Source organism: Aethalodelphis obliquidens, unplaced genomic scaffold (assembly GCF_003676395.1).
Source record: "Aethalodelphis obliquidens isolate GAN/ISIS:26980383/991018 unplaced genomic scaffold, ASM367639v1 scaffold8, whole genome shotgun sequence".
NCBI classification, from domain to species: domain Eukaryota; kingdom Metazoa; phylum Chordata; class Mammalia; order Artiodactyla; family Delphinidae; genus Aethalodelphis; species Aethalodelphis obliquidens.
The window spans coordinates 3,099,511-3,113,628 of NW_020837952.1; the positions used below are offsets into that span (position 1 = coordinate 3,099,511).

General features: G+C 41.0%; 1 protein-coding gene across 3 annotated transcripts in view; it reads right to left on the minus strand.

Annotated features, from left to right (window-relative positions):
• Window positions 1-2,960: 2,960 nt before the first annotated feature.
• SLC11A2 (solute carrier family 11 member 2) overlaps window positions 2,961-14,118 on the minus strand; it is a 32,228-nt gene continuing 21,070 nt past the window's right edge. For all 3 annotated transcript variants that reach the window (XM_027106276.1, XM_027106277.1, XM_027106279.1), the window contains 5 exons: window positions 13,943-14,092; window positions 13,308-13,381; window positions 12,304-12,457; window positions 10,429-10,482; window positions 2,961-4,319 (listed from right to left, as the gene is read on the minus strand). In XM_027106276.1, the coding sequence (XP_026962077.1) occupies window positions 4,239-4,319; window positions 10,429-10,482; window positions 12,304-12,457; window positions 13,308-13,381; window positions 13,943-14,092 (513 nt within the window). In that variant the 3' untranslated portion in view covers window positions 2,961-4,238. The remainder of the gene's footprint in view (window positions 4,320-10,428; window positions 10,483-12,303; window positions 12,458-13,307; window positions 13,382-13,942; window positions 14,093-14,118) is intronic.

Below are 14,118 nucleotides of genomic sequence, written 5' to 3' on the forward strand. Positions count from 1 at the left end.
GAAGGGAAAGACACAGGAAGATCTGAAAATATATCCGCATTCTAGACATTACCCACTGTTCTGTGTATTATATACACTTTTCTCCACTGGCACAGGGTAATTATTTTAAAAGTTGCCATCTGTACCTATCATGAGGCTCTTCTAGTGCCACCAACAAGTACACGTTTCAGTCAACACTGTCCTCCATAGAAAATAGGCAAGGAGGGACTTCCCTGGTGGTGCAGTGGTTAAGAATCCGCCTGCCATTGCAGGGAACACGGGTTCGAGCCCTAGTCCGGGAAGATCCCACATGCTGTGGAGCAACTAAGCCCGTGTGCCACAACTACTGAACCTCTGCTCTAGAGCCTGCAAGCCACAACTACTGAGCCTGTGAGCCACAACTACTGAAGCCCACGCGCCTAGAGCCGGTGCTCTGCAACAAGAGAAAACACCACAATGTGAAGCCCGCACACTGCAACGAAGAGTAGCCCCTGTTCACTGCAGCTAGAGAAAGCCCGCGTGCAGCAACGAAGACCCAGTGCAGCCAAAAATAAATTAATTAATTAAAAAAAAAATAGGCAAGGAAAGAATCCAACTACTTTATTCTACTAGGGTAAATATTCCAGCAGTTGGCTCTAATATGTTCCATGAAAGTCAGAAAAATTTAAGATGGCTGGAATAGAAATGTCATCCTTCATGTTGATTACACAATGAAAAGATACTTCTAATCAGGCTACCAGAAAGATCCCACTCTCTCAATATATGCTCAGCAGTAAAAATAGATTAACTGAAGTGTTTAATCAGAAATGGGCTTTTCTCATAAAACCCAAGAGATTCCAGAATTTTGTCATAATCTTACTCTGAAAGTACTAAAGTAATATATTTATTGCTTGAAAAAAGCAATGAAAAATATTTATTAAGAGTATTATGGGACTTCCCTGGTGGCGCAGTGGTTGAGAGTCTGCCTGCCGATGCATGGGACATAGGTTCGTGCCCCAGTCCGGGAAGATCCCACATGCCGTGGAGCGGCTGGGCCCGTGAGCCGTGGCCACTGAGCCTGCGCGTCCAGAGCCTGTGTTCCACAACGGGAGAGGCCACAACAGTGAGAGGCCCGTGTACCGCAAAAAAAAAAAAAAAAAGAAAAAAAAAAGTATTATGCATGAGAGCTCACAAATTATGTTTAAATTAAAATGTAAAATCTTGTATGGAGAAAAGTTAAGTATGCAGGATGCCCATTTACCCACATTAGCCTGGGTAAAGAGGGGAGGCCGTTGCAGGAGGACCTTATAAATAGATAAAATACAGTACCTGAATTTGCACAATACTTCTGGGGCAAAGGTTTGGTGGCTTAATATCATAATGTTTAAAACTGAGAAGGCTATTTTCATCATCTGCTGTAACTTCTGCCTCACTGACTAATTAAACTATTGCATGTGCCTGGATATGCTCTGACTGCCTTTTATATTAAGCCAACACACAGGTAGGTAGCAGCAGCTGCTCAGTAACAATTATTTAATTGCAGTTTTCTAACATTCTGGGTATACACTGTCAGAGCATCCTTTTAAAAAATTGACTCCACAGTGTTAAACCCCAGGAACTGAGTGAGTATATGCATCTAGGTTAATCTTAAGATTGAATATATTGGGATTTCCCTGGCGATCCAGAGGTTAAGACTCCACACTTCCACTGCAGGGGGTGAGGGTTCAATCCCTGGTTGGGGAGCTAAGATCCCACATGCTGCACAGCACGGCCAAAAAAAAAAAAAGATTGAATATATTAATATCTATATAAGCACATAACACAGAAATCCAGATTTGTAAATCATAAATTAAAGAATAATTAAATATTCTTAACTTAGCATAAAACTTTACCCAAGACTCACTCTTTAGACATCAATCTTCTCTACTGGTTTTAGCATGATTCAGTTTGCTTTATTATCAAATTTTCTGATTACAGGAGCTATATGACCTGAGGGGTATACTTATAAATTTTTGTAAACTCTAGTCTGTTCCTAGTAACATACAGTTAAAGAATGGAGAAAAGCTACAGAAATTCCTCAAGTACTTAATCTCTGTTTAACCAACCACCTTATCTTTTTATGAGTTGCAAAACAGGATTTTTTTTTTTGCTTTTTTCTTTCTTTCCCCAAATATTCTCTGGTAGTGAAACTACTGAGAAATGAAATTGCCCATGGAGGGAGGAAAATCCAACAAACTGATTCATCTAGATTGCTGTCTCTGTATAAAGAAACCAAAATGCTGAAACTCATTTTTTAAGTCGCTTTTTCAAGTAAAAGCTGATGAGTGGCGTTAACTCAGTTTCATTTTTGAGATCAGAAGGTCTCTAACCTAGGTTGCAAGGATGCCGCTCTTATCAGAAGTTTCAAGGGCCATGAAGTAGAAATGAGGGAATTTGAAAGTATCATCTTGGAAAAAAATCCCTGCCACTTAGAGGATCAAATCATTATAAATGAACATAGGCAATGTCTGAATTTTTTTAAGTCTTATTGAAAGGTGCTAAGTTTTAAAATAAGGCAGAAAAAAATAAAATAAAATAAGGCAGAGGGGTTGGATATTCAATTTTTACGCTGAAAGAGAAAAGTGATGCTCAAACACACAAAGGCTGCAGGGTTTGCAAACTCAATGCCTTTGGGGCTGGAAGGAAATGAAAGAAGGCATGGATGCCACCCTGGAGTATATTCCATTAAAAATGGATAGCTGGGCATGAACTTATATATACTACCGAGTGTAAAATAGACAGCTAGTGTGAAGCAACTGCATAGCACAGGGAGATCAGCTCGGTGCTTTGTGACCACCTAGAGGGGTGGGATAGGGAGGGTGTGAGGGAGACGCAAGAGGGAGGAGATATGGGGATATATGTATATGTATAGCTGATTCACTTTGTTATACAGTAAAAACTAACACACCATTGTAAAGCAATTATACTCCAATAAAGATGTAAAAAAAATGGATAGCTGCCACTCAGTTTAAGCCAACTGCACTTCCATGAAGGAACGTGGGCCCAATGTTGAAAATCTTCTGACTTTTCAATCAGATCGTTATGTAGAAACTTTCAAGTTTTAAATACTAAATGTTTTATTATAAAAATTTTATGGAAAAAAAAAATCCTGGTTAGGAACAGGGGGATCAAAAAATATCTATAAGCCACATGTAGGCAGGCAGCTTGTGACATGTGGACAAATCTTCCAAGTCCCAGTCTAGTTCTCATGTCATACTATTATACTTGGTATATATAACTTAAAACGCTTAGCATTCCCTAGGAGAGTCAGCGTTAGAAATATTAGCCACTCCGGGAAATAGACTTTGGACCTAGAAATGGTGTTTGGAGTGTTAATGGGAAAAGTGGGAAGAAAAGACATGGTGGGACTATACACACATCAGAAAGAAAACTAATACCTCCATTATCTTCTGTTGGGACTTACAAAGTTAAATGTTAGAATTCTTTTTATACCTACAACTTAAATGCTAGAATGGGCTGAGTTACAATGCAGCAGGGAAAACTGATCATTGGTTTCAGTGTGATTTCTGGCTCCTGTTCGTAGGCGTTAAGCTCTTTGGAAAATACCATCATATCTCTGAAAAAAACTCAAGAAAAGCAACAAAGAAAATAACAATCACAAAGCACACCGACAACCAGGATTAAACATGCCAAATAGAAGAAGTGTTTTCTTTGGAAATGATGTGCTAGAATCAGTAGTCACCAAGGTTCGGTCAATAAAAATCAAAGTGAAATTTAACTGGCTATAGTCAAGTATCACTTTAAAAGTAAGTCAGCTTGACCAGTTCACTCTGAAAAAGAACAATGCTCCTTTTCCTTTGTCACTTGCGATCCAGACAAAATAAATACCTGATTTATCTGAGCAACATTTGTTAAAAAAATACAAAAGATCTATCATTTTTATATAACCTTAAAACTCTACCCAAACTGATATGTTCAGGTTTACCTAAACGTACACACAGATATATATTTTAAATTCCAGAAGTCGAGACACAAGCCCATAGGGGTGTGTGACCATCACGGGCTAAAAATTTAACTCTGGCAGTTGCAGGACTCTCCGGGTCTCTGACCTACACTTAAAGCTGTCAGCTTTTAACACCCGTCCCATGAGGAAATCTTTGCCTTCTGCTCAAAATGGTTGAACAAAACTCACCACTGAACTAACAGAGATACGTTAACAGGACACTTGGCACAAAAGGACTAAGAGAAAGTGGGTCTTATAGAGTCTCTCAGGCTGTCAGTCATCTAGACACAAGTGAGTCAGCATCCACGGTGTTCAGAAGGTAGAGTTCAGGCTGAACTGTCAATCCCAGACGTAGGTACTGAGGACAAAAAGATGGAAAAGGGTTAGACTGATTTGCAAGTATTTAAATATTGAATTTGGCATTTAAGTACCTATAATCAGCATGTCAATGTAGGTCTTTTTTCAGTTCTATATAGACTTTCATTTCAGAAAAGAAATGGCTTACAGATACATGAATGGTTTATTGTATATAAAATAATTGCTAGGAGCCGAAATAGTTAAAGATGGAGATGGTACCGAATGCCCTCAGGAAAATTTGCACTTTGACTATCCTTGCGACACACTCTGCCTCAGGATGATTGTTTCTGATCAGGATATTAAGAGCAAACGCACTGCGAGCTTTTGTACTTTAATACCAAGTGTGTTAGAAATAAAATTCAGGGAATTTTCTGGCTGCCCAATGGTTAGGACTCCAGGCTTTTACTGCTGAGAGCGCAGGTTCAACCCCTGGTCGGGGAACTAAGATCCCACAAGCTGCCCAGCACGGCCAAAAAAAAAAGAAATAAAATTGCAAATAATCTAAATCCTGACCCTATTATCTGGGCCCTATTATCCTTTGGCACATGAGCAAAGCAAAGCCTGTCATTAAAAAAAACAAAATGGCATGTACTAAGAGAAGAGATGAGCTACGGGTCCCAAACGTTTATCAGGCTGAATTAGAATCACTTCAGCTGCTTTTAAAACACATTGTCAGACCCACCCCTGGAGACCTGAATCCAGATGGTTTGTGTTGGCATCTGTGAAGTTGTATCTTACTTTTTCTCTCCTCCGAATTCACCATGGGACAATCACTGAGTCTCCTTTTAGCGCTACTGTTATTACTTGGGGTGTTAGGAATGTTGTTGCCCCTTGTCAACAACAAACTCTTTTTGGGCTATCAGTTGCCTCACCTGCATAGAGGCTGATCCTTTTGTTATAAGAATTAAATGAAATCATGAGTGCTCAGGATGCCGAATGCACACTATAAATTCATAGAAAGAAAATGTTTCTATTATATAGTGGAAAAGGAACTGGAGTTGGGGTCAAGCTCCAACTCTGCCCCTTCCTATGACCTTGAGCAAGTCATGTATCTTTCTGGAGCCTCATCCTACTTATTTGTAAAATGGGAATAAACGCTACATTTGAAAATGTCAAGTACGTTAATAAGCTATCTCATGTTAGTCTTCAGTAATTGCTGTGCCACACAGCATGCGGGATCTTAGTTCCCCAACCAGGGATAGAACCGGCGCCCCCTGCAGTGGAAGTGCGGAGTCTTAACCACTGGACCACCAGGGAAGTTCCAGTCTTCAATAATTTTTTAACACATTACAAATTGCCCTGTATACCTCACAAGCTTGTGATGACTGTGTGAAGATGAAACCAAATGGAGCCCAAGATAAAACTATTCTCAACTAGTGGGCTAGGAAATTACTGAGTCACACTGGCCTTAGGGCAGAACAACGGGACTTCAGACTTCAGCTTGCTTACTCACTTTAAGGTCTTATGACTCAAGCTTTAGTAACCAAGAGCGATTGTCAGATACACTGACAATTCACTGCAGTCTTTTCTCAAGTGAGCTAAGGTGGTGGGCTTCTTCATTATGTAGAAAGCAAGGGTTGCATTTTTAGTCCCATGACCTCCAGGTTGTATCACTTAGATGACTTAGCAGAGAGCACTCCTTCATTGGAGAAGTTTGTCATATTGCTTGGAGGCACTAAGAAATGGGGTAAATTGCACAGGAATTGGCTAAACCTTTCAAGGGCAGAGAGGTATGCAAATGAATAAACTATTAGTCCTTAGTTATGGCTGGGGTAGGATCATAGAGGGCCCTGCCCATTTTCCACACCTACCTGAAAAAGCATTCAGGTACTTTTTAAAATTTAGCACAGGCCAAACAAAATTAGCCTACCAGCTGGCAGCTCTTGATCTAAACCATATTCTAGCACTCATCAGAGTATCAAGCAAAGTATCTTTGATATGTTGCTGTTCTTGGAGCTGCTAAACACCAAAGCTTGGGGTCTTAACTGCGCATGAAGTGTATACTATATATTATATAGCATGACTGGTAATGATGATGTGGGCTCTGGAATTAAGCTACTCAAGTTCAAATGCCAATTGCCCACTTTTTAGTGATGTATTATTTTACTTTTTGGTCTTTCAGTTGCCTTATCTATATAGAGGCTGATCCTCTTGTTATAAGAATTACATGAGATCGTATGAGTGCAAAGACCCCGGCTAGCACATAGCAGTGTGTTAGTCATTTTTAACATTCAAAAGCCAAGGTGCCAAGAGAAGGTGACACATTTGGATGCACTGGTCCTATCCAAGGAAGGAACAGAAAGCACTCCAGAGGGCAGAGCTAAAGGAAATATGTCAGATCAGGACCTTCAAATTGTTATGCATCCGATTTTAGTTCTGAAATTAAATCCAAAGTAAGGAGTTCCCTGGTGGCCTAGTGGTTAGGATTCAGGGCTTTCACTGCCATGGGCCCGAGTGGAACTGAGACCCCGTAAGCCACGCAGCAAGGCAAAAAAAAAAAAAAAAAGATTTAAACAAAAACAAAGTTAGAAGGGAGAGCTAAATGAGGAAGGACAACATGGAGAACAAAATTGCCAGATAACTTCTATGGTGTTACTTACAGTATTCAGCTCCTGTAAGACAGACAGGGAAAGCTTGCAACAGAGAAAGGGAAAATGAAGTTCTAGTGACACCCTTGAAACAAATTAAGTGCTGACTTAGATTTTCCTGCCATGTGTTTGGTGACAAGGCTAGTAGTTTACTGTGTCTGGGCTCTGTCTTTGTTTCTATTAAACGGTGCCAATATTTCCATTTATATCAGGTCTGCCAAAATGCTTTCATTTTTTACCTAAACAATTTTGGTTTCTCTTTTCAAATACTCATACTTTTCAAATACTCATACTTTTTTTTTGGTAGCATATACAGAATATAAAAGACCTCAATGGTGAAACAAGACTACAGATAGAAAAATGTTCAGCTTAGAGCAGAAAAAGGCCAGATGACAATGTTTTTTCAACTTTAAATATGGTAATGATGTAACCTTTAGCAATGGCAAAACTATCTGACTAAATGGGTAATAGAAATTAGTGTTTGGTGTCTGCAATTCATCAAGTCTTCTGGGAACTAAACCTATGTTGAGCCTTGAACGACATAAATTTGAACTGCGTGAGTCCACTCATACATGGATTTTTTCCCCAGTGGTAAATACTACAGTACTACATGACCCCAGGCAGGTTGAATCTGAGAACGCGGAACCGCAGATTCGGAGGAACACTGGACATGAAGGGCCGACTATAAACATGAAAGCCCAACTATAAATTTTACACAGATTTTTTATTCCATGGAGGGTCAGTGCCCCAACCCCGGGTTGTCCAGAGATCAACTGTATTTCTCTCTCCCTTCTAAAGAGAAAAATCACTAACAGTGTGAGTTTAGTATGTCATTCCAGGTGGTAGTTGATGTTTCAGTATTTCAAAGTGGTTGACGCCCCATTAATAAAGTATTTTCAAAGTTAAAAAAATACCCAGGAAACCAAATTGGAAAAAGGAAAAGAAACTTTTTAATTACAAACCAAGTTTACATATTGTTGAATGATCACTAAAAACTTGCTGCAATCACTCCTAAAACCACTAGCAGGACCTCACAGGAGCCAAACTGCAGCTCTTTCCCATCCCTGTTAATTCCCAGTATGCTGTAGCAGCACAATTATTTCATGCCACATTTATGGAGAACAAGGACCAGTTTACATAAAATACAATTGTATATCCTTAAACATTCCACACAAACATACTGCACATGCTGGCACTGGAAGACTTCAGTCCTAAACATTGTTTATTGTACCCAAAGTACTGGCTGACTAGAAAGTACACTTTCTATCTGAAAGGATCAAATGGAATACAGTATGGGAGTGTTTTTAACACTGAATACTACTACACACACACAGATATAGAATGCCATTTAACTGGGAAGAAATTTTCCATCATTGCAAGTCATATATATAACTTTTCAAAGAAAACTAGCAGCTTTTACCTGGGCTTCTAAATATTTATGAATCTGAGACTGACTGGACTCACCCAGACTGGGGTCAAAGGTAAATGTTACTGTAGTGTCTTTACGAAGAATTTTGTCAGTGTGGCCCTCACCTACAGCTGCCGGACGAGAGCTTAAGATGTCAGTCCCCGATATCTTCAGTATGGTCTTATGTCAGTTTGGGGAATGATGGTAGGGGAGAGGGAGGGATATGAGGAGGGACAGTTAGGGAAATTTGTCTCTCATGATCCTGCGCTCTATCACTGGAGGGGCTGAGATAAAGGTAAGGTCAGTGAAACATAGCAGTTTACCCTTAATGCCATATAAAAGACAGTCCATTCAGTCTATGCTTTTAACTGTGTACAAAGTATCGGCAATAATGCCTTTAGGGGCTCAGGTGAACAGAGAACATCAATCAACAAGGACTCCAGAAGAAAAACACCAAAAATGAGAAGTCCTTCAATGCCATTCCCATTACTGTTCTCTCCAAGTCAGTGGCTATAAAAGACTTGATTATTTATCTCCATCAGACAAATGTGATTTTGTTTGAGATAATCACATAGTCTCAGGCTCCACATGTAAAAATGTCAGAAGTGGCTGAAGAGCAGCAGCTGCATGCTGAAGGGACCCATCTCCTCTGATTCCAGAGCTCCACCATCTGGTCTCAAAGTTTTTCCCTCTGAGGGAATGGCTGAAGAGAGGTAGCCCAGCACAACCCTGCTGAGAGAACTTTGTAACCATAGTGATACCTAAGGACTTGCTGAGAGCGAGCGAGCTTTGCAACCGTTAGATCCAGAGCTCCCGAGATTGCCTTGCAAGTCGTCTTGGGCATGCTTCAGAAAAAGGTGACGATTCTGGTAGAAGGTGGCTTTTAGGAATAAAACAGATGGCTCTTCTTCTTTCAAGTTTTTCTCCTCACCCCAAAGTCTCATGAGAACATCAGTGCATAAGCGCTACCATCTCTTTCTATCACTACCCTCCTGAAGGAGGAAGGTGAAGGTTTCATGACTCTAAGTGCTCAAGAAGAAATACCGTCAGGAAAGCTTGGTACTAACATGAAAGTTATTAAAATTAGGACTCCCAAGAAAATTTCGATAAGCTTTCAGTCTCTGAGGAAAATCATCAAAGTGATTTTCAAATGAGATGAGTAACCACCACCTACAGGTGAGTTTTGCTATCTGTCCATTTACCATCTTCTTTATGCTTTCTCACCCCTCTTAACATCCAGAGAAATTTAAAGTGAAAATAAGTTAAGAGAATCCTGAACCTGATAGAGGTAGATATCTCGTAATTTTATATTTCAAATGGATCAAACCACTCTAGTTGAGATTTTATTTTTTTATAATTAAAACAATTCAAAGGGTATGCATAAGGAAAGTATTTCTCAGCCTTTTAAAATCCATTATCTTTTGATAAACAAAACTTGCATACCCATTCTGTAATTTGTATCATGAAAAATTTACTGCATTTTCCAAATATGTTTTTTTAACATATTGTCAGTCTTGTTAAGAATCATGCATAGGGCTTCCCTGGTGGCGCAGAGGTTGAGAGTCCGCCTGCCGATGCAGGGGACACGGGTTCATGCCCCGGTCCGGGAAGATACCACATGCCGCGGAGCGGCTAGGCCCGTGAGCCACGGCTGCTGAGCCTGCGCGTCCGGAGGCTGTGCTCCGCAATGGGAGAGGCTACAATAGTGATAGGCCCGCGTACCGCAAAAAAAAAAAAAGAATCATGCATAGATGATAATCTCTCAAAACGATAAAACAAGCTGGCCCTTGGGCAGTTAAAGAGTTTAGTGTTGTTTGAGAGCAGCAGATGTCAGCTTTTGAAGGACCCTACCTAATCCAGTTCCCAGGTTAGGAGGTCAGGAAGAAAAATAATGGCTTCTTTCAAACACATATGCAAAAGCCTTTCCCAACAAACAGTTGAGTCCGAAATGCAGTCTGTGCAACAGCACATACTTTTGGCTATGTTCACACAGTAAACCATAGCAACACACTGGCTCTGATGGCTACCTGCGGAAGACAGACAGACTGACCCAGTGTTTACTTAGTACAGCCACTGGTGGCTCCTTCGGTCAGCAGGACTTTAGAGGTGCTTACCGTGTGCCCACAGTCCAGGAAGGACATGCCCAGTGCAATCAAACATTGCCAACCCTGAAAGAGAAAATACAGTCATCATTCACCGACCTCTCTGAAGAGCCTCTTACCCATGACTGCCCACATTGCACTGCTCAGATACAAACCTCTTTTGCCATACTATTTTCAATACTGAGTTTCCTCTGTTCCTACTGCTTTGTGTTTGGTTTGTTTCTTTTAGCTGACTGGGAGAGTTCCCTGAAGACCACTTTTCTTCAGTCCTACCCCATTCCTCACGATAGGGGGAATGACTGATTGGCTAATACAACTGCTATAGTCTCCTGAGCTGCTCTATAAGTATACGTTTTTGAGCTAAACAGTAGTAATTCACTCTAGAATCAGCCCTAAGCCTTAAAAATGGGTCTTCAGGGACTTCCCTGGTGGTACAGTGGTTGAGAATCCGCCTGCAAATGCAGGGGACACGGGTTCGATCCCTGGTCCGGGAAGATCCCACATGTCGTGGAGCAACTAAGCCCGTGCACCACAACTACTGAGTCTGCGCTCTAGAGCCCAGGAGCCACAACTACTGAGCCCTCATACCACAGCTACTGAAGCCTGCACACCTAGAGCCCGCGCTCCACAACAAGAGAAGCCACCACAATGAGAAGCCCGCGCACCACGACGGAGAGTAGCCACCGCTCGCCACAACTAGAGAAAGCCCGCGCATAGCAACGAAGACCCAATGCAGCCATAAACAAACAAACAAATAAATTTATTTTTAAAAATGGGTCTTCAACAATCTCAATAGTCTCAGGCTGACTGAGAACTCGGCACCTTCATAACCAATTTGCACGAAGCAAGGATTCCCTTAAGTTCTATAGCAAATTTTTAAAACAGTTTCTGTCAAGGACATACTCAGTTACTTGGGTTTCCTTGGAATAAGTCCCTATATTATGGTCAGCATAATCTTAGAGTGCCCATGGTTTACTGGGGAGGAAAAAAGAAGGGATATATCCATCCAGGGCATAATTTTTCAATATTCACTAAAATGATTTTCTCAATCAAGTACATAACCTGTAGCAGACATTGGCATGGGGACTAGGTTAAGTGTTATAAAGATGAGCAGTGGGTTTCCACCCTCCATCCCTGCCATTCTCTGTAGCAGACATGGTATGAAGTCTGCTGTCCCTAATCCTCAACTCCTGTGTTTTTCAGAGAAACCTGTATAGAATAGGGAGGTGGATTTGTTGTTGCTATAGCTGCTTTTCATTAATATAAGTAATGTTACGGAAGATGTGGAAAATAGAGAAAAGAATATATCCATAATCCCACCAGCCTAAGACAACAACTATTACGATTTCTACATAATTTACTCTGGACTTTTGAAAATTTTTTTGATTACCTAGGTATACACAATTTTGCATTCCTTTTCTATGTAGCTATATTTTATAACCATCACTTTAAAATAACTCTAGAATAACTCAATGAGAGAATATCACTATTTAATTATGTCCTTATTGGATAGCTATTAAGTAGTAGAGCTGGGCAGGGCTGTGAACCCACATGTGCTGCTCTCCAAAGATTTGGAATCACACTCCACAGCTCCCTTCTCCAATCCCATCTCGTACCACTCTCTACTTTCTACACTGCTGATCTTCTTTTAGTTCTTCAAACATACTACACTCTCTTGTTAGGAATTATTAAGAATGGAAACCAGACAGAAGTGACAGAAATAGAAAAATGATAGCTCTTAGGAACCAAGGTAGATTTTATGGTTAAAAATATTGTTTAATCACAGCTGGTTTAACGACTCTTTCAGGTCCTTTCATTTCTGAGTGCTACCCACACCTCGACCACCCTGATACCTATATGCCCCTGCCCCCTCCCAAATGGACTTACCAAGTAAAACACAAAGCTCAGATAAGCTATGCTGACCACAGCAGCCACCACATACAATGTCACATGCCCTAGGTCTTGGACATAAACCACGACAAAGTACATGTTGATGGAACAGACGATAAGGACCAAGATACCGCCTGCGATCCTCCAGCCTCTGTAAAAAGAAACAGCACAATTATTGGTGGAATAGCCCAACCTGTCCACAAACATAAAAAGACACTGTGTCTTTTGGGGTACACAGGACAGGAGTTAAGAGGCATTTCAAAATGAACTGAAAAGTGGTTCTTAGGTTAAATGAGCCTAATCTGTTACATAATGATAGTTACATGATGATGGGGAGAAAGAGGGGAAAAAAACACTATCAGGGCTTCCCTGGTGGTGCAATGGTTGAGAGTCCACCTGCCGATGCAGGAGACACGGGTTCGTGCCCCGGTCCAGGAGGATCCCACGTGCCGCGGAGCGGCTGGACCCGTGAGCCATGGCCACTGAGCCTGCGCATCCGGAGCCTGTGCTCCGCAACGGGAGAGGCCGCAACAGTGAGAGGCCCGCGTACCAAAAAAAAAAAAAAAAAAAAAAAAAAAAAAACTATCAAATAATCCCTATTATTAAAGTCCCTGAAAATGCAAAAAGTCATGAGTCCCTAGAGATGTAACAAGTCATTTCAAATAAACCATGTCCTTTAAAGATGTATATAAAAGGTATTAGCTTATGCCCTTCTCATCAAGATCATTTAACATGGAATTAAGGGGCTTTAAACTTAAGTGGCTGAAGCTAAAGAGTTAAAGCCCTAAAAGCCGAAAAATTTCCCCCAGAAATGAAAACTGTGCTTGCCCTCCTTTGTTACATTCACAGTCTCCATTTTCTAAGTCAAAGACCGAGGGGGCAGCTTTAGCAATCACCTCTCAAAGCATATAGTTCCCCTATGACTTATTTTCTGACTGGCCTGTTTGATGAAGATACCCTTCCCCCATATATATTTGGGGAACTAAAAGAAGTACACTCACAGTCCATTGGCAAATTCACTCATTACCGGCCGCAAGCTCGTAAACGTGAGGATGGGTATGAGAGCAAAGGGAAGCTGGAAAAGAAAAAACTAAGATCAGATAGGGCCACTGGGGGTCCTTGTATCACCCCAGAGAGTAGCACTGTTAGCAAAAGGGAAACACAGACCCTGTCTCATCTACTCCATGAGAAATTATTCCTATCATTCCAACATGCTGGAGCATTATGTGGAAATCTGTAGAGGTGTCATTAACCTAGCATCAATTATGATCAGTGTCTTGTACACAGTGTCAGATACAAAATTTGTATCTGCCTTGTCTTCTTAATCTCCACAAAATCTAGCAGTGTCCTATACGTTATTTAATGTTTGCTTGGATTAACGAACAATAGTTTTGTGTTCTATGTGTGATTATAGCTTATAATTCCCATTCAAAAAAAAAACCAAGCTTAAAAACCCAGCCCTTTCTAAAAGCCTTTTAGATGCCAGGGATTTCATATGCATTTGCTATAGACCAAGACTGTGCCTCTTTCTTCCTCTGAATTTTCCCCAGCACGCAGCACTAGGCTTGGTAACTAAGGGCAATATAAAATGCTGCCTGACTCAATGGGATGTGAGTTTCCCCAGCTCCCTCCTCACTTGTAAGCTCTGAAGAACATTCAGGAAGTCATTCATCCCTGTCAGATGCTCTACATCTTGGAAGACGGCAACAAGCAGAGTGGGGATGATGGCAATGGAGCGGGTCAGAATCACTCGGGCAAAGCGTGACCACTTTAGGTTCAGGAATCCCTAGAAGGAAACACAGAAGCAGGATG